Source organism: Arabidopsis lyrata, assembly GCF_000004255.2.
Source record: "Arabidopsis lyrata subsp. lyrata unplaced genomic scaffold ARALYscaffold_4, whole genome shotgun sequence".
NCBI classification, from domain to species: domain Eukaryota; kingdom Viridiplantae; phylum Streptophyta; class Magnoliopsida; order Brassicales; family Brassicaceae; genus Arabidopsis; species Arabidopsis lyrata.
In genome coordinates, this window is record NW_003302552.1 from 15078468 (window position 1) to 15098419 (window position 19952).

At 36.0% G+C, this 19952-nt stretch overlaps 4 protein-coding genes and 1 pseudogene across 5 annotated transcripts; 4 read left to right on the forward strand and 1 right to left on the reverse strand.

Annotated features, from left to right (window-relative positions):
- The first annotated feature begins 468 nt into the window (after window positions 1–468).
- LOC9315420 lies at window positions 469–1527 on the forward strand (annotated as a pseudogene).
- A 401-nt stretch (window positions 1528–1928) lies between these two features.
- Window positions 1929–2678, forward strand: LOC9315421 (putative defensin-like protein 9). The gene is made up of 2 exons (XM_002879308.2): window positions 1929–2192; window positions 2357–2678. The coding sequence occupies exons 1-2, from the start codon at window positions 2129–2131 to the stop codon at window positions 2542–2544; spliced, it is 252 nt and encodes an 83-aa protein (XP_002879354.1). The 5' UTR covers window positions 1929–2128; the 3' UTR covers window positions 2545–2678.
- An 86-nt stretch (window positions 2679–2764) lies between these two features.
- On the reverse strand, window positions 2765–5387 carry LOC9315422 (GTP 3',8-cyclase, mitochondrial). Of its 2 annotated transcripts, none has more exons than XM_021029612.1 (7): window positions 5068–5387; window positions 4288–4880; window positions 4020–4187; window positions 3734–3925; window positions 3486–3554; window positions 3295–3390; window positions 2765–3011 (listed from the first exon to the last, which is right to left on the reverse strand). In XM_021029612.1, exons 1-6 carry the CDS (start codon window positions 5135–5137, stop codon window positions 3307–3309), a joined length of 1176 nt encoding a protein of 391 aa, XP_020885271.1. In that variant the 5' UTR covers window positions 5138–5387; the 3' UTR covers window positions 2765–3011; window positions 3295–3306. The 2 variants fall into 2 exon arrangements, with proteins under 2 accessions (XP_020885271.1, XP_020885272.1); XM_021029613.1 differs by having other exon boundaries at window positions 4288–4878; window positions 5072–5384.
- Window positions 5212–6213, forward strand: LOC9317274 (defensin-like protein 7). Its single transcript, XM_002879309.2, has 2 exons — window positions 5212–5221; window positions 6032–6213. Exons 1-2 carry the CDS (start codon window positions 5212–5214, stop codon window positions 6211–6213), a joined length of 192 nt encoding a protein of 63 aa, XP_002879355.2.
- A 408-nt stretch (window positions 6214–6621) lies between these two features.
- On the forward strand, window positions 6622–18421 carry LOC9315423 (callose synthase 2). The gene is given in 44 exon segments (XM_021027297.1): window positions 6622–6860; window positions 7500–7713; window positions 7806–7906; window positions 8011–8132; window positions 8217–8310; window positions 8462–8572; window positions 8660–8776; window positions 8863–8955; window positions 9050–9141; window positions 9275–9401; window positions 9689–9826; window positions 9927–10003; window positions 10093–10186; window positions 10468–10587; window positions 10676–10793; window positions 11221–11558; window positions 11648–11700; window positions 11790–11850; window positions 12015–12096; window positions 12200–12249; window positions 12326–12412; window positions 12526–12663; window positions 12798–12892; window positions 12993–13077; window positions 13162–13322; window positions 13408–13531; window positions 13620–13717; window positions 13803–13932; window positions 14056–14207; window positions 14371–14480; window positions 14578–14703; window positions 14786–14854; window positions 14937–15126; window positions 15214–15373; window positions 15582–15701; window positions 15799–15917; window positions 16010–16093; window positions 16171–16283; window positions 16377–16606; window positions 16704–17504; window positions 17586–17636; window positions 17760–17966; window positions 18034–18090; window positions 18092–18421. Coding segments are annotated over 43 exon segments (5880 nt in total). The 5' UTR covers window positions 6622–6860; window positions 7500–7526; the 3' UTR covers window positions 18290–18421.
- The last annotated feature ends 1531 nt before the right edge of the window (window positions 18422–19952 follow it).

Consider the following 19952-nt stretch of genomic DNA (forward strand, 5'->3'; position numbering starts at 1 on the left):
GTGGTGATACTGGTGACGACGGAGTTGACGCTGTTGGCGATGGTGATGGCAATGGTAGCGGCGGTGATAATGATGGTGGTGATGGCAGTGGCGGTGCTAATAATGGTGGCGATGGTGGTTGTCGTGAAGCTAGTAGTTGTGGTGGTGGTGATCATCGTTAGTGATAGTTGTAGTAGCGGTGGTGGTAGTCGTGGTTAGTGAATTTATGGTGGAGAAGTGAGGTGGTGAGTTCAGAATAATATAGAGATGAAGAAAAAGAATGGAAAACAAATAATTAAAAATTAAGTAGAAAAAAAAATGTATGTGTGATATATGTGGAAGGGTAAAATGGTATTATTATAGATAATACACCCTCATTTTTGTTTTAGGTTAGTTAGTGAATTTATAAATTTTTGTTGGTTATACACTCCAATTTCTCTAAAATAATTATCGATTGATGTTTTATTTGATGTTCTATATATATAAGTTTTACATGGAAAATAATCTCGTTATACATTGGATTTGAGAAAATAAAAACAAAATCTGATCAACCGTTTCTCTCCCAAAGCGATCAAGAAGGCGACTTTTTACAAAAACAACTTTTCATTATCTTCTCCGGCCGGCGTTGAGTCCAGCGTCGGCCGTACTTTCTTTTCTATTTTTGTTTCGTTTGTAGTTTTAAGTTTCTAAATAAAATCTCAATCAGAGACGTGTTTACTTGTGTGATTATCACCAAATCACCAATTACTATTGCTTGGCTTCTTCTCGCAGACGAAATGGCTTCATGTGGCAAAGTAAGAGATGGTTTTTCGGTGATGGGGTTGTCTGGTAGCGTAGGACATGGCGATCCGGATATGATGATGCCTTTGTTAACAAATCCATGGTTGGGTTTGTCTCAATTTTGGGTCTCCACATTGATAGCCGATGCCACTTCGATTCTCGCTCTCAGGGTTTTCTTTCCTCTTCACAGAGGCGTAATTGTCCGTGCGATGATGATATGGTTCATTCACGGTGTTTTTTTTGGGTATGCCCGACCTTCTCGGTTTGGTGACAATAGTTGCCGACGGCTTCTTAATGCAAATTTGCGGCCCTCGACGCATATGGAATCCCGGAATCACATCGGAGACATTTGTCGTGAAGCTCTTCAACGACGTCTTTGGTTTGAGATGTATAATAAGATGGGATTACACTAGTACCAAGCCAAACTTTCTAATGTGCACTATGACACCGATACGGACTAATTGGTATCGGATTGTCGGGATTTCAAAACTTATTCTAGGAACAACGGGCTTTTTACATGTGATGTGGAGTTTCAAACAAAGAATGCCAATACGGCATACATATCACATTCGAGTAGGATGGCTTATGAAGAAGGAACATAACGTGTTTATCATGTTAGCGAGTAAGGCTTATCGAAAGGAAGCATCGTCAAATTCACTTTTTCACTTTCGTCATCTTCAATATATGGCACATAATTTTGCTTATGTAATAAATTGTTTTATGAAGTTTTGTAATGGTCTTGTACTTCTTGTAATACCAATTGCCTAATGAAAGTTTTTAGAAGGAAAAAAAAAATACATTGGATTTGAGAATTTTTAAATATAACATGTTACTTGTAAATATGATTAATATTGAAACATAATTTATTTATGTTATAAAATTTTCAATATATTAAAAAAAAATTGAAATTTCTATTTCAGAAGAAATAAAGAATGTTGACAAAAAAATAAAATAAAATAAAATAAAGAATAATAGTAAATTTATTAAATGTAATTTGTAAGTAAAAAATAGAAATGTGATGTGGAATAATTTTTCTGTAAGAAAATTATTAAATGGTATCTATCCCTTTTACTAGATCAAGATATATATAAAGAACATAATCTCATATATATATATATATATATATATATATATATAATATCAGTTTTTTTGGTGTAAAAAAAATTCAGATTTGATTCCACATGTTTTTGTTGTTCTCATCCTCACATTCATAAATAATGTATGTTGATATTTTACCAAAGCTTCATACTTCTGTTTACTATAAAATGCAAACCTCTTCACATTATTTCTTACAAGTTAATTCCAATACCAAGAGCTCTATTTGTTCTCTCTTAGTTCTTTCGCTTAATTAGTCATCAGAAAAAAAAAAATGAAGAGCTCTATGCAGTTAATCTCTACTCTCTTCTTCCTAGTCATACTTGTTGTCGCACCAGGTATACAAATCCTAAACAAATCTACCAAAATATACGTTATATACTTATACTTCTTCCTAGTTATTTTTTTTTAATCATAAGTCATTATTTATGACAAACTTATTCATTAACTTTATGGGTATAAACTTGAATTCTTATTGGATAAAAAATCTATGATCTTATAGGTATGAAGATGGTTGTTGAAGGACAACCACAACTGTGCGAAACGAAAAGCTTAAACTATAGGGGGTTGTGCATGAAATGGAGGAATTGCAAGCGAGTATGTATTAGCGAAGGTTTCCCTGATGGTCGATGCAAGGGATTCTTCAACAACAAATGTGTTTGCAGGAAGCCTTGTGCTCTTTCTACCTAAAACTATATACAATAATATTATTATGAATAAGGCATTAATAAGATATCTACTTTTATGTGAGTTAATAAAAGAGCAGAGTACAAAGTCATGTATCTCAAAACTCTTAATATACAATAATATAAGGATTATACATTTATACTTAGCTTTGTTTAATATGGCAAGTGAATTTGTTGTTGTTATCAAATTTCAGATATAAAAATTCTGAATATATAGATAAGTGTTTTTAGCTTATATTTGATTTTTTTTGTGCCATAAATAAGAAAAGTAATTGGACTGAAAAGGTTCTGAGTTCCTGTACAGTGGTGTACTAGTGTCTGTTACGTATACAGAGAAGAAACATTTTGAGACACACTTCAGTCTTCTTGTTTGCAAAAAAGTTTGTCACAGAGTTGGGACCAGCGGATAGATTCTTACTATCTATAAAACTCAAACGTTCCTTGTAGTGAATTTTCAGGAACTTCACCAACCTGTAAAGAGAAATATAACGCGATGGGTCACGTAAAACACTAAACGGACCAATGCATCAAAGACTCTGCTACCGCCGATATCAAGTGTCAAAACCCTTTGAATCGAAACAAAGATTAAAAGACTATACAATTTGTTCGAGAAAGCGAAGTATTCTAATTTTTATGAGTTACATAACAAATCAGATATTTTGTTGGTTTAATGCTTATCTAATTGCTAGTTATGTTTAAACATTAACTGATTGCAGGTTCTCGTTAATCATAAACAATGGCTTTAAGAACTTACGTTCAGTGGAGCTTAGCCACCAATGTGTATCATTGGTCTATTAGCTGTTTTGGCAATGTCAAGCATTCCAGCGTGTGCGGCTTTCTTCCTCTTCACCTGAAACCCATTGTGAATTTTATTAAGTCTCAAACACAAAGGAGGAAATATTTCGTGACGGTTGGTAAAATCAGATGAAGCAACTAAATACGTACAGCAGCGCCTATAATTTCCCTGAGTGCCTCGTCATCAGCACCAGACCGGAGAGGATCTCTCAAACTAACCTGTTTACAAGAAAATCATCGCACGAAACAAAATGAACGTCACTTTAAAAATTATTGAGAAGCAACCATGAATCCTCAAGTTCACCGGTAATAAAGTTATTGCACACTTGTAGATGTTTTCGGTCACTTGAATCAAACACTGACTTTCAGCCACGAAAAAGTTTGGAAATTTAAGTTACCTCTGAAGGACCAAACAAGCAAACTTTGAAGTTCCCATCTGCAAGAAGTCTTAATCTATTGCAGCCAGAACAGAAGTGTTCTGTCATGGATGTGATGAAAGAAACAGAACCGCAATGCCCATCGATCGTAAAGTTCTTAGCTGTTTCAGTCGGGTGATCTTGCATACGTTTTATACTCGGAAAGCGCTTGACCTGTTACCATAACAACTGTAACCAATCATGAAAATGCTCAAGGAAAGGTTGACTAATCTCAAAAGGGCCAAACACTGAGAGAATTCTACCTTACCACTTTATCCATCACTTCTGCATAAGGCACAAGTTTCTTCACGTTCCAAACATTTCCATCAAATGGCATAAACTCGATGAACCGAACATTGATTGGCTTCTCGCGTGTCAACTCCACAAAATCACAAATCTCATCATCATTCAATCCCCTCATGACAACACAATTGACCTGTCAAGACCACAGACAATATGCAAAAACTATCGAGCATCAAATATCATTCTGCTGCAATCAAACAGAAAACATGAGGAGGGATTAATTATAAACATACTTTCACAGGATTGTATCCAAGCTCAATAGCAGTATCAATCGATTTCATAACCCTATCGTGCCCTTTACGCCTAGTCAGAAACTCAAACTTTGCTGGGACCAAAGTATCCAAGCTAATATTTAGCGAATCAAGCCCGCATTCTTGAAGCTTAGGTAGCTTTTTCGCAAGAGTGATACCGTTGGTAGTAATAGCCAGATTCTTCAACCCTTTTAAACTAGACAACTGGAGACAAATCTCTTCGATATCATTCCTAATGGTAGGCTCACCACCGGTCAACCGAATCTTGTTAACCCCAGCAGAAACAAAAAGACCAGCCAACCTAACAATCTCAGACTGTGACAACAACTGGGGCTTAGGAGTAAGCTCCACACCTTCAGAAGGCATACAATACTGACACCGGAGGTTACACCGCTCTGTCAAAGATATTCTCAAGTAGGTATGTAACCGACCAAAAGAATCAATCAACATGTCAGAGACAGGACTGTCTTTGGTCTGATCAACTTGATGAGCTGCATAACTAGTGCTAAATGAACGCTCACTAGTAGTAGTAATGGTTCTTGTAACTGAACCTGACCCAACTTCAGAACCAACCTGTTAAACAGTCCCAAAATGGTAAGCATTGAGAATCACATCAGCACACATATATAATTATTCACTAGTAAAACTCGTATCAACATTTATCAGCTCTTAAATCCTTAAATCAATTCGAAAAAGCAACAAACTTGAGTGGAGAAATCGAAACCCATTGTAGCAGAGTGAAATAGGGAAAAGTTGGGAAATTTACCAAGAAGAAGTTGGAATTCTTGAAACCCAAGTAGCAATCAGTAATTTTGGAGAAGCACCTCCTCATCGTTAACAACAAGATCGAATGAGAATTTCTGAGAAAGGAGGAAGATAGAAATCTAATCAAAGTGAGAGAAAGAAATGACCTTTGGTAAACGGAGAGAGTATTTGTTCAAAATAAAACAACTAAAGACAAAGTGAAGACGGCTCTTATTAGTTTGGCTAAAAGCCTAAGCAAATAACATGAAACTCTTTCGTCTTTTCTCAACATATCTGTCGGTCTCGCCGGTGACCCGTTACCGGCAATCAAACCGACTTTAATTGGATAATTTTACTGGTCCGAGTCATAGATGTGAAATTCAGATTGCATCTGGATCGGATATGTTATTATAGTGGATTTTTAAATTATTTAGTAACTGTGATTACATAATTCACATATACTACTACTACGTAGCGTTACTACTACATTATTAAAATAAAATAAATATTTAAAATTTAAAATCTGCTAATCATGTAACAAACACACATGTGAATCCAACATAATAAATAATTTGATTTTTGGTTTTCTCGACTGACAAGTAACAAATGTCACACTAAGTTGATTTATTCTCACATTTGTTCTAATTTTTTTTTTTTTGATAAAAACTAAATTTTTTATTTCTTCTCTGTTGTATATTGATATCATGATACTCCCTCCGTTCTTTTATAAATGATGTTTTAGAAGAATGCACATAGATTAAGTGATGTTTATTTCTAAACTAAAATATCATTTATTTATTATCTAATCAACCAATAAAAAAACAATCTCTTTATTAAATATATATATGAAATATTAGGCATTGGATAATAGATGCCATAAATAAAATTGGCTGTAACGACAAAATAATTTCATCATTATTGATTATATTTGTGGTTATAATAATTTTTTATTATTAAATAATGATAATATATTAAATTACAGATGTAGAGATGGTTGAAGGACAACAAATGTGTGAAGCAAAGAGCATGAACTGGAAGGGTATGTGTATGAAGTGGAGGAAATGTCGCCAAGTATGCATTAGCCAAGGTTTCACTGACGGTCGTTGCAAAGGATTCACCCGCAACTGCATTTGTATCAAACTTTGTTTTGTCCCTTCTAATTAAAGTTTTTATTTTGATATTAAATTTTAAAATAATAACACAATTCATTAAAAAGATTATGGTTTTCTGATTATGTAAGTTGATAAGAAAAAAACCTCAATTTTAAGCAATGGTTTTCTAAGTTTGTCTTCCATGTACTACAATGTATTATTTTTCAATATATGGAACACCTTACATGTCTTCCGATTATATATAGTTCCCATTTTTAATCGATGAGGATAAAAGGAACCGTATATATATATATATATATATTTATCATTTTTCGATTTTATATTAGTATTAAACTAAATTATATATGTTGGTGAAAAAACATTTGATCGTTAAATCAGAAATAGACATTAGGAGAAGGACCTCGCATCTTATAAAGAAGATTAAAGCATAAGAACATTGGAATAAGGGAGGTTGTGGTAATGTGGTGGACATTCCTGATTGAGAAGACTCACCAACACATAATTATTTAGTAACAAAGACATTGGCGCCTGTCTTGTTCCCGTTGCTTTTCCCCATCTTTATCTCCAAATCTCTCTCTCTCTCTCTCTTGTTCTACTACTTTGGGGAAGATGATAGCTTCTTCTTCTTCTTCCTCCATCGCTTGTTCTTGATTCTACTTGAAGCCGTCGTAGCTTTTGGTCCTCCGCTTCTCTTTTCAGGTGATTGGTCATTGATCTCTGGGTTTTTGATTTCGCAAGCTTTTGGGTTTTGCTTTTCCTTTTTTTATCTGCCTTACTAATCCGAATCTGATTCAAAGTTTACAACTTTAACTTGGGTTTTTCTCACTGAACTCTTATGAGTGAGACATAGATTCGTCTTCTAGGTCTGTTTCGGAGTGAGTTACTTAAAAAATTAGTATCATTTTTCGATTTTTCTTCTTATAATCTAGTTGATTTTCCATCGTAGTCGATACTTCCAAAGCTGAAGCCTTTGTTACTTATAGAATAAGGATTGTCTTGTGTCTCGCTATAGATTATCGAAGATAGTTGTGAATGAAGATTCTGGGTAATTAGGTTTCGTGATAAAGTTTTGTGCTTTACACATCTTCTGCTACTTTTTGAGTATGGCCTAACTAAAAAAGTAACTTTTAGCATTTCTTTTTGATGATATCGATTTTATAGGAGTGAATCTCATCTTGCTTCGGAGTGAAACAAATCATCTTCCTTTTTTGTCGGATTGCTATTTGATTGCAATCTCTTTCAAGAGCTTATGATTTGCTCTTTTTCAGTTCATATTTAGTTCTCAAAGATTGTTGTTAATGGTGGTGTAAAAGCTCTTTTATTTGCTTCTTTGTTTAGTTTATTTTTAGTAGGATTTAGAATATCATGGCTCAAAGGAGAGGACCTGATCCGCCTCCGCCCCAGAGGCGGATTCTGCGGACTCAAACTGCTGGTAATCTCGGAGAGGCTATGTTAGACAGTGAAGTGGTGCCATCGTCTCTTGTGGAGATTGCTCCTATCCTTCGTGTAGCTAATGAAGTAGAAGCTAGTAACCCGCGTGTTGCTTACTTATGTGAGTTCAAATAATGAAAAAAATTGCCTCATGATGTGATTTGGTCATCTTAAATGATCTTGAAAAAAAATCGTCATGGATGCTTCTATCAGGTCGGTTTTATGCGTTTGAGAAGGCACACAGGCTTGATCCCACATCAAGTGGACGAGGTGTTCGCCAGTTTAAGACCGCGCTTCTTCAACGGTTAGAACGGGTGAATATCATTACTTCATTTACTCTGCTTGAGTTTTCATCTTCACGCCGTTGTCTTGCTGGGGGATTATGTATCATTTTGCTTTATGTCTTAAACTCTTGCAGGAGAATGAAACAACTCTTGCAGGAAGGCAGAAGAGTGATGCACGCGAAATGCAAAGTTTCTATCAACACTACTACAAGAAATACATCCAAGCTCTGCTAAACGCCGCTGACAAAGCTGACCGGTTTGTTGAGATCCCTGTCTTATCTCTATAGCAATCTGTCTTTCGGTGTTTCTCCTTTATAATACAAAGTTATTTTACTTGTAGTGCTCAACTTACAAAGGCATATCAAACTGCTGCTGTTCTCTTTGAAGTCTTAAAAGCTGTTAATCAGACAGAAGATGTGGAAGTCGCTGATGAGGTGAAGCTGATTGTAGATTATATCTTGTAGTATTTAAGTCTCTTACTTCTGATCTCATCCCATGGTTTCGTGAAACTTTTGATATACTCATGAACCGGGTTACTGAATTATTGGCTCACTAGGTTCTGTTCATCCTTTTTCTTGCTGGTAGATTCTGGAGGCGCACACAAAGGTGGAAGAAAAAAGCCAAATCTATGTTCCTTACAACATTCTTCCCCTTGATCCTGATAGTCAAAATCAGGCTATAATGAGATTTCCTGAGGTTAACCAAACATTCCATTTACTGTTTCAATTTTATGTTTACTTGTCTTTTGAGACAGGAAATAAATATCTGCATACTGTTCTGCAGATACAAGCTACAGTAATCGCCCTTCGTAACACTAGGGGTTTACCATGGCCAGCTGGTCACAAGAAGAAACTCGATGAAGACATGCTAGACTGGCTTCAAACTATGTTTGGTTTCCAGGTGATGCTAGCAAATATCCTGTTTTGATTTACTTGATTGAGATATTCTCCATGTGCTGATTGTAACCCAATCCTTTAAAATGGCAGAAAGATAATGTTTCAAATCAGAGAGAGCACTTGATTTTGTTACTTGCTAATGTCCACATTCGACAGTTTCCGAGACCTGAACAACAACCAAGGGTATGTATTATTTTTAACTTGGATATGATGTTTTCTTGCTCGTCTAGTCCTCTGTATCTGCACTAACGGCCTAAATTACAATTTCTTCCTTTAGCTGGATGATCGCGCATTGACTATAGTGATGAAGAAACTTTTTAAAAACTACAAAAAGTGGTGCATGTATTTGGGTCGGAAGAGCAGCCTTTGGTGAGGCACCTCCTTGTAACACCTCATTTTGAGACTTTATTTGTTCTTTTTTAGGAATATAGAAACAGATGTAGTACATACGTTGGATATTATACCCCTCGTGCTTAGTTATCTCTCGTTTTCCCGCTTTTAGGTTGCCGACGATTCAACAAGAGGTTCAGCAGCGGAAACTTCTCTATATGGGACTTTATCTTTTAATATGGGGAGAAGCTGCAAACCTGAGATTTTTGCCAGAATGCCTTTGCTATATATATCACCATGTATGTGAAAAAATCAGTCTTCCCTATCTATCTTATGTAACTATATGGTGTATCCTTCTCTATAAATATCAGTTCAATTTAGAGAAGGGCACTGTGTGATCAAATAGTGATCTTGGCTAATACCTACTAATCGACTAGTAAAATTTGAAGAACTCCAAACATTTTATACAGTGATGAGGCAATAAACCAGTGCAAGGACTTAGTAATGCTTATTTCTATTTAGAGTAGGAGTATTTTGCTACTTGTGTCTAACTCCGAGTTTAATTTGATTTTCCGAATTTGTTCAGATGGCTTTTGAGTTATATGGGATGTTGGCTGGGAGTGTTAGTCCAATGACAGGGGAGCATATTAAACCGGCATATGGTGGTGAAGAAGAAGCTTTCCTGCAAAAAGTAGTAACTCCTATATACAAGACAATAGCAAAGGTTGGTTGCTTCAGTTTTTCAGTCTTGATAATTTTGTCTTCTTTAGCTTTCCTCCGATCCAATTCCTCAATTTTTTTATCTTCGTATTGGTGTACAATAGGAAGCAAAGAGAAGTAGAGGAGGAAAATCGAAGCATTCTGAGTGGAGAAACTATGACGACTTGAATGAATACTTTTGGTACAATGTAGTTGATCATCTTGTAACATACTGGAAATACCCGTCTTTTACATTTCTTCATGATGGATCTCCATGTCATTAACTTGTAGGTCTGTTCGGTGCTTTCGGTTAGGGTGGCCTATGCGAGCTGATGCTGATTTCTTTTGTCAGACAGCCGAAGAACTTCGACTTGACAGAAGTGAGGTATGTGTAGAAGAAACTAATTGATGGTCGTTTTTTTACAAAACTGTTTGCCACTTCATGTCTTATGGAACATAAATTTGTTAAGTAAGTGTTTAATATCAAACTAAAGTTCGATCAACTAGCTTAAACTGTTCATAATGTCTGTTAAAGGAACATACAACTTTTTGAACTTCAAATTGTAATTTAACAAGTCATGATAAACGTTAGACAGAAGTGTTCCATTTACTTTCCTAAAGTTTTGTGTATCTAGAATTTCATGGTTGATGTTCACAATGCTGCAGAATAAACCAAAAACTGGAGATCGATGGATGGGCAAAGTCAATTTTGTTGAGATACGTTCCTTCTGGCATATATTTAGAAGTTTCGATAGAATGTGGAGTTTCTATATCCTATGTTTGCAGGTATGGCTAGTTTTTTTTAAAGTCATTTCCAAACTTGTATTTTCTTGACCTGTCATGTAATTTGATGTATTTATTATATCTTTTTAAGGCAATGATTATAATTGCTTGGAATGGATCTGGGGATTTGAGCGGCATCTTTCAAGGTGATGTCTTCCTAAAGGTTTTGAGCATCTTCATTACGGCAGCTATATTAAAGCTTGCACAAGGTGATGATTCGTCAACTTACATGCAGTTATTTATTTTTTCATCTCATTCATAGCTATGTACCTTATACATCTATTTCTTGCTTTGCTCTTTGCATTGATTATTTTTAAACCACTTTAATATTTATGTAAGAAAATATTGTGTCCCTATCATAAAAGTCCTAATACCTTCGGCCTATGCAGAGATGGAACACATTTTCCACATGTTGTCTTCTCTCCATAACATGTTGAATTTTTATGAAGAGTTGATGTGAAATGAGTAGGAATAACTGTTGTACACTTCTCTATAATTTCACAATTTATGATGTTTGCCTGCAGTCTTATTTGTCACGAAGAATTATTTGTTGTGTGGTTTCTTCCAATTATGTCTTCATGTTGTAAGTGATGGGAAATCATTTCTTACCGTTCTCTGAATGTTTGCAACTTTCAGCTGTCCTTGATATAGCTCTAAGCTGGAAATCAAGACATAGTATGTCATTCCATGTGAAACTCAGATTTATCTTCAAGGCAGTTGCAGCTGCAATATGGGTGATTCTCATGCCACTAACTTACGCATACAGCTGGAGGACCCCTTCTGGTTTTGCGCAGACCATAAAGAACTGGTTTGGGGGACACCAAAATTCCTCACCTTCCTTTTTCATTATGGTCATTCTTATCTACTTGTCCCCAAATATGCTCTCTACGCTGCTCTTTGCATTCCCATTCATCCGACGTTATCTTGAAAGGTCTGACTTTAAAATAGTGATGCTGATGATGTGGTGGTCTCAGGTATTTTATACATATATCCTATCTTGATAAATCGCCAGTCCATGAATGCTAATTATGAAGGTGACTAATCTTTATTTTTGGTGTTACAGCCGAGACTCTATATAGGGAGGGGTATGCATGAGAGTGCATTGTCACTTTTCAAGTAAGAGTGTAAAACTTGCATGCTATGGCTGTTGAAATTTTGATTGTTCTTACCACACTGCTTAACAAGGTTTTGTGGATGATATCTAGGTACACGATGTTCTGGGTTGTACTTCTAATATCAAAGCTTGCATTCAGTTTTTATGCAGAGGTACCGCAATTTCACATATATTCAATGTGTCGTTTTGTAGTATAATTAGAGAAATATGTAAGGACAATTTAAAAGCTAAAGGCATTCTTCACTAACAACCACTGAGAAATTCTAGTGACATTGTTAAATATACTTGTTTCTCATACTTTCCATCTTCAAAGCAGATTAAGCCTCTTGTTAAACCAACCAAAGACATTATGCGAGTTCATATATCAGTCTACCGCTGGCACGAGTTTTTCCCTCACGGTAATGCTTAATAGCATGTAGGTATTATCTCATTGTATAATGAGTTTTTACTGAATAATCTAGATGGTTTTGCTTTTTTGTTTTTTTTGTTTCTTGTTTTCAGCCAAGAGTAATATGGGTGTGGTGATCGCTCTCTGGTCACCTGTTATTCTTGTGAGTCGGCACATCTTTCGTTGCCGTATGCTTCCTTTTTTTGCTCTCCCCTATCTATGCTAACTTACATATGCAGGTTTATTTCATGGACACTCAAATATGGTATGCTATAGTTTCAACTCTGGTGGGAGGTTTAAATGGAGCTTTTCGACGTCTTGGAGAGGTTCATACTTGCTTTCCTTACAAACTTAGTTTGTTCATGATCAAGAGGCATACCCTCACTTCTTCACTTTCCCGGCAAGATAATGTCTGAAAAGAAGCTTATTTCATTTGCAGATCCGAACACTAGGAATGTTGAGGTCTAGATTTCAGTCCTTACCAGAGGCCTTTAATGCTTGCTTGATTCCGAGTGAGAAGACCGAACCTCCAAAGAAAAAGGGGATTATGGCGACCTTCTCTCGCAAGTTCGATCAGGTCCGGATACTTCTCTTATACCAGTAATAAAACATATGACACAGAACAATATTTAGTAAACAAATGTTTGTTCTCTCAATTATTTTTTTGGATAGAGCTCCATTTAAAGTTGTGTCATATTTTGGTAATTGCAGGTTCCATCTAGTAAAGACAAGGAGGCCGCACGATTTGCTCAGATGTGGAACAAAATAATCAGTAGTTTCCGAGAGGAGGATTTGATTAGCAATAGGTTGAGTGTGCCTTTGAATATTCATCTTTATTTTAATCTAGATGATTTTAAATCCTTTTAATCGGAGAAGAGTTCAGTTATAACAGTCATTTGTATGCAGGGAAATGGAACTCCTGCTTGTGCCATATTGGGCTGACCGTGATCTGGATATTATCCGCTGGCCACCTTTTCTGCTGGCTAGTAAGGTGAGTATTTTTATCTTTGTCTTTACTATGATCTTAGGTTGGCTTTTTGGTGTTATTTTAATTATGTATTGCTAAATGTGGTAGATCCCAATAGCTTTGGATATGGCAAAAGATAGCAATGGAAAAGACCGTGAATTGACCAAGAGACTGAGTGTCGACAGTTACATGACTTGTGCAGTTAGAGAGTGCTACGCCTCTTTTAAAAATCTCATAAACTTTTTGGTTGTTGGAGAACGAGAAGGACAGTAAGTTTGGAATTCTTCACAAATTTTACTTGTGTTTTAACTCAGAAAATACATTTCAATTTACTAATTTGTTTTTCTTGTGCAGGGTCATAAACGAAATATTCTCCAGGATTGATGAACATATAGAGAAAGAAACACTAATAAAGGACTTGAACTTGAGTGCTCTTCCCGATCTGTATGGTCAGTTTGTTCGACTAATCGAATATCTGGTAAGTCTTGTAGCCTTACCATGTTGAACACCTCTGCAACTGTAGCATGAATTCAAGAAAATAACTGAGCTGAGTCTACTTGCCACAGATGCAAAACAGAGAGGAGGACAAGGACCAAATTGTTATCGTCTTGCTGAACATGTTAGAAGTGGTGACAAGAGACATAATGGAGGAAGAGGTCCCAAGGTAAGATCACCTGAGATATGCTTTCTGCTGAATGGTTCGATCAATATTGTTTGAAGCATACTCATTTAGAGTTTTCGTTCCATAGCATGCTGGAGTCAACTCACAATGGAACTTATGTCAAGTACGACGTAATGACTCCTCTTCATCAGCAGCGCAAATATTTCAGCCAACTTCGATTCCCAGTGTACTCTCAAACAGAAGCCTGGAAAGAAAAAGCAAGTCTCCTCTTTAAAATTCATCTATTTGCTTCATTCATGTTTCTGCAATACTGGTGCATTCGATCTCTTTTGCCTGAGGACCTTCTAAGTTATCTATCTCCTTACGTTTTCATTGTGCAGATCAAAAGGCTTCATCTTTTACTAACTGTCAAAGAGTCGGCTATGGATGTGCCATCCAACTTGGAAGCTCGAAGGCGTCTTACTTTCTTTTCAAATTCATTATTCATGGAAATGCCTGATGCCCCCAAAATCCGCAACATGCTTTCCTTTTCGTAAGTTCCATTCCTTTTCAATTTGCAAGAAACTCCATTGCAGTTATATGATAAATCTTTTTATTTGCCTCTTAATTCCATCTTTCCTACGAGCAGTGAGGGAGTACAAATTCTAATAGCCATACAACATCTTATTATCTTTGCTTTTTTTGCTTTTCCATAGGGTCCTAACACCATACTATTCAGAGGATGTTCTTTTCTCCATTTTTGGTTTGGAGCAGCAAAATGAAGATGGAGTCTCTATACTCTTTTACTTGCAGAAGATCTTTCCAGGTTTCACTTTTTCTTCTGTTTCCAAATAGTCTTGTGCCACTACTATTATTGTCCTCTGGATTTCTATTCCATAAACTGAGTCGGTGGTTTACCTCAGATGAGTGGACAAACTTTTTGGAACGCGTTAAATGTGGCAGCGAAGAAGAACTCAGAGCAAGAGAAGAGTTGGAAGAGGAACTTCGTCTGTGGGCATCTTACAGAGGCCAAACACTGACCAAAACTGGTATGTAGCTTTTCACTTCCTTTCTCAAAGAAACTCTGCTTCACGTTTTAGCTGTAGGATTTTTCTGATTTTGATCAACCAGTGCGAGGCATGATGTATTACCGAAAGGCTTTGGAGCTCCAGGCCTTCCTTGATATGGCAAAGGATGAAGGTGCTTACCAAGCATTGTTATGATTATCTTTTATTTATAGAAAATGTGAAAACACCTAAAACTGCTTTTGTTTTGTTTTAAGAATTAATGAAAGGGTACAAGGCTCTCGAGTTAACTAGTGAAGACGCATCAAAGAGCGGAACGTCACTCTGGGCTCAGTGTCAAGCACTTGCTGACATGAAATTCACCTTTGTGGTTTCATGCCAACAATACAGTATTCAGAAGAGATCTGGTGACCAACGTGCTAAAGACATATTGAGGCTTATGACTACGTATGTCTTCTCTCATCATAATTCTTCAACAGATCTGTTATGTCTTTCTTATATGCATTAGTTAACCGTACTATTTCTCTGTGACAGGTACCCATCTCTACGTGTTGCTTATATTGATGAGGTTGAGCAAACACAGAAAGAAAGCTATAAAGGGGCAGACGAAAAAATTTATTACTCAGCCCTTGTCAAAGCTGCTCCGCAGACCAAATCTATGGATTCTTCTGAATCTGTGCAAACACTAGACCAGGTACAAAATTTAAAATAATGCTCTAGAACACTTTTAACTTTGGTGTTCAATTTTTTCTGTAAGTGAGGCTCTAGAGTATAAGCATATAAGGAGTTTTCAATCTATTTTCTTGTGGCTGTTTTTTTTGTGTGTGTGTCTTCTCTTTTTTCATTTGTGGCCATATCGTTGTCCTAGTTTTGGAGATTTAAGTTTATATTTCTTCCTGCAGGTCATATACCGGATTAAGCTACCAGGACCTGCAATACTAGGAGAGGGAAAGCCGGAGAATCAAAACCATTCTATCATTTTTACTCGTGGAGAAGGGTTACAGACAATAGACATGAACCAGGTGCGCCTACCAATTTTTCATTTTGTCTGGGCTGAATATCCGGGTTAATCTCATTATGCTTGTAGTTAAAATGTTGATTCAAACATCCGATAAACAGGACAATTACATGGAGGAAGCTTTCAAAATGAGGAACTTGCTTCAAGAATTTCTTGTTAAGCATGGAGGTGTAAGAACCCCTACAATACTTGGACTTAGAGAGCATATTTTCACGGGAAGGTAAAACAGTGCGATCTTGTACTGCCATTTAGACAGTCCATTTGTTTTTGGTGCACAAAATGATATCCTACTTGTCTCGTTTCTTGTGGCAGTGTTTCTTCTCTTGCATGGTTTATGTCGAATCAGGAAAACAGCTTTGTTACTATTGGGCAGAGGGTGCTAGCTAGCCCCTTGAAGTAAGTTTTTCTACATCTCGTTTAGGAATCCTATGAAGGGAGACCTGGATTTGTAACTTTCATTTCGACTCCTCCAGGGTACGATTCCATTACGGTCATCCAGATGTTTTTGATCGACTGTTTCACCTTACCAGAGGTGGTGTCTGCAAAGCTTCTAAAGTTATCAATCTAAGTGAAGACATATTTGCAGGTACTTGCTTCAATGCCTTTTCTCCGATGACACATATTATGATCTGTTTCCATACGTTTTTATTTTGTTTTCTCATACCTTCGCTATTTTCAGGTTTCAACTCTACTCTTCGTGAAGGCAATGTGACTCATCATGAATACATACAAGTTGGTAAAGGTAGAGATGTAGGACTCAACCAGATTTCAATGTTTGAGGCAAAGATCGCTAACGGAAATGGGGAGCAAACTCTAAGCCGTGACCTATATAGGCTGGGGCACCGATTTGATTTCTTCCGTATGCTTTCTTGTTATTTCACTACAATTGGGTTCTACTTCAGTACCATGGTAGATCATATTCCTTTTTCTTTATCTCATCTCACAATCAGTATGATACATGGGAAGTTTATCTCAGTCTGAAACATTTTCTGTGTCTTTCTTACAGTTAACCGTGCTTACGGTCTATGTATTTCTATATGGCCGGCTGTATCTCGTTCTTAGTGGTCTTGAAGAAGGATTGAGCAACCAGAAAGCTTTTCGATCCAACATGCCTCTTCAAGCTGCACTTGCTTCTCAATCATTTGTGCAGATTGGTTTCTTGATGGCCTTACCTATGATGATGGAGATAGGCCTTGAGAGGGGATTCCATAACGCCCTAATTGATTTTGTACTGATGCAGTTACAACTGGCTTCCGTGTTTTTCACGTTCCAACTGGGGACAAAAACACATTACTACGGTCGAACATTGTTTCATGGAGGCGCGGAATACAGAGGCACAGGGCGTGGCTTTGTGGTGTTCCACGCCAAATTTGCTGAAAATTACAGGTTCTACTCGCGCAGTCATTTCGTGAAGGGTATTGAGCTGATGATTCTCCTGCTAGTGTATCAGATATTTGGCCACGCCTATAGAGGCGTTGTTACATATATTCTGATTACTGTTTCGATATGGTTCATGGTGGTGACTTGGCTGTTTGCTCCTTTCTTATTCAATCCCTCTGGTTTTGAGTGGCAAAAGATTGTAGATGATTGGACAGATTGGAATAAATGGATATATAACCGAGGGGGAATTGGTGTTCCTCCGGAGAAGAGTTGGGAGTCTTGGTGGGAGAAGGAAATAGGACATCTTCGACATTCGGGAAAACGTGGTATCATCCTCGAGATTGTTTTGGCTTTACGCTTCTTCATCTTTCAGTACGGACTGGTGTATCAACTGAGCACCTTTAAACAGGAAAATCAAAGTTTGTGGGTGAGAGATCTTACCCATCTCATGTTACTCATTTACGAAATCTCTTGGTTTTTTGATAAATTGATTCTCGATGTTTCACAGATTTACGGAGCTTCATGGTTCGTGATCTTATTCATTTTACTCATTGTGAAGGTACCATAAACATTCATTTACATTTTGAGTTTTTTAGGTATATGATACCAACAATCTTATGCTCGATCAAGATTGTTTAATGCTGGATCCAGCGGTTACTAAACTGAATGTAACTAATCACAGGGTCTGGGTATGGGAAGGCAACGGTTCAGCACAAACTTCCAGCTTCTCTTCAGGATCATCAAGGGTTTTGTGTTCCTCACATTTCTTGGAATTCTCATTACTTTCATAGCTCTTCGTCTTTTAACACCCAAGGACATCTTCCTTTGTATGCTCGCTTTCATGCCAACCGGTTGGGGAATGTTACTCGTAAGTTCTCATTGCTCGTAAGTTCTCATTGCTCCATAAACTCCAAATTGTTTTGAAGATGTCTTTTGTGTTCTCATCGCAAATTTAGCCTCTGATTCAACGGCTAGGATTCTGGTCATCGGTTAGGACGCTGGCTCGAGGCTATGAGATTCTCATGGGTTTGCTTTTGTGAGATTCTCATGGGTTTGCTTTTGTTCACTCCGGTAGCGTTCTTGGCTTGGTTCCCATTTGTGTCTGAGTTTCAGACAAGAATGCTCTTTAACCAAGCATTTAGCAGAGGATTGCAGATTTCACGTATTCTTGGTGGCCAGAGAAAAGACCGATCTTCCAAGAACAAGGAGTGAATCAAAAATCATATAAGCAGAGAAACAGCTTGAGTGATAAACACATGTATATAGTGATTAATACAATTAAATTGCCTCTGTTACTACGCTCTTACCAAGTAATCTATGGTTCTTCCATTAGGGTTGGTCTAATCCGGATTTTGATTTTGTTTCGGTTCCGCTCACTTGATTTCTTGAAATTGGTTTAAGAAAACAGCTATCAAACTTAGGAGGGGTTATTGGATCATTGATTTGAATAGAATTAGAAATCCTTATAACATTTGGAAATTCACACATAATCCACTGATTTTAAAATCAAACAATGTGGATTTGAAAATCAAATAAAGTTGATTTTAGAGTCAAATAAATAGATTTAAAAATCATAGAAAAGAGATTATAAAATTAAAACATGAAATTTTTTATGATAAACAAAATAACTTATCATGTTCTCATCTATGAACTCTGAATTGAATCACTCCACATGTTTGATGCTATTGTTTCTCTCAACTGATTGTTCTCTCCACACATATGGGAAGACATCAAAGAAGTCCATAATTTGGAAAAAAACCGTTCGTTACGATGCGGTTAAAGTGATTTACCAATTAGGAATAGAAGAAGTCTTTGTTAGTATGTCCACTAATGAACGTCATGGTTGGATTAAGCGTAACATTATAGAATGCTAGATTAATTATTTTTTTTGTTTTCTAGTATTGTTGGTATTTTTAGAATTTTTCCTCTAGTCTTGTTTGGTTTCGAAAACCTCCCTTTTTTTTTTGTCAATAAAAAAAACCTCCCTTTGTTTTCTAGTATTTTTTATTTTTATTATATGATAAAATATACTTTTATATGAAGGTGTTTCATGATCTTTGGTATTATCAGTTTTTTTTTGTGATCGATATGCTTGAAAGTATTATACGAAGATGTTTCGTGATTTTTGTATTAGCAATTTTTTTTTTTTTTGATATTCAAAACATTGTGCTACGTCATACTTGCATTATGGAAAATAAAAACTACTAATATTTTTTTTCTTTCAAATCCACCCATGGAATTAGAAATTCAAACAAAAATCATTTGTTATTCAATCATTGATTTTAAAATCCTAATTAAATTCATGTGTTATTAGTTCTATGATTTATAAATACTAGTTAAAATCTTATGTTATTCGTTTAGTCATTTGTTTTTGGATTTGAGAATCCAAATTATGTTTTAAATGGAATTGAATGGAATTGAAAGAGAAAAATAAAAGGATTCAAATCCATGGGTAAACACATGTTATTTCAAAATCCATATATCTTGATTTCATAATTAATAGAAATTTTCAAATTCTATATGGATTTACAAATTAACAAACTAATAACACCCCCTAATATTTTTTTTCTTTCAAATCCACCCAAATAACTAGGTGAACCCAAGGATTTCAATCTCTATGTTTATAACTAAAACTGATTTTCAAATCCATTCAAATCCAATATGAAATCAAATCCATACTCAAATCTTCAATATTGAATAAGGGGTGATTTTAACTAGTATTTGTAAATCATAGAACCAATAACACATGATTTTTATAAAAAATTTAAAATCAATGATTGAATAACACATGATTTTACTTGGATTTCCAATTCCATTCAAATCAATGATCCAATAAACCCCTATATTCTAGATCGGTTCTATTTGTTCTAAATAA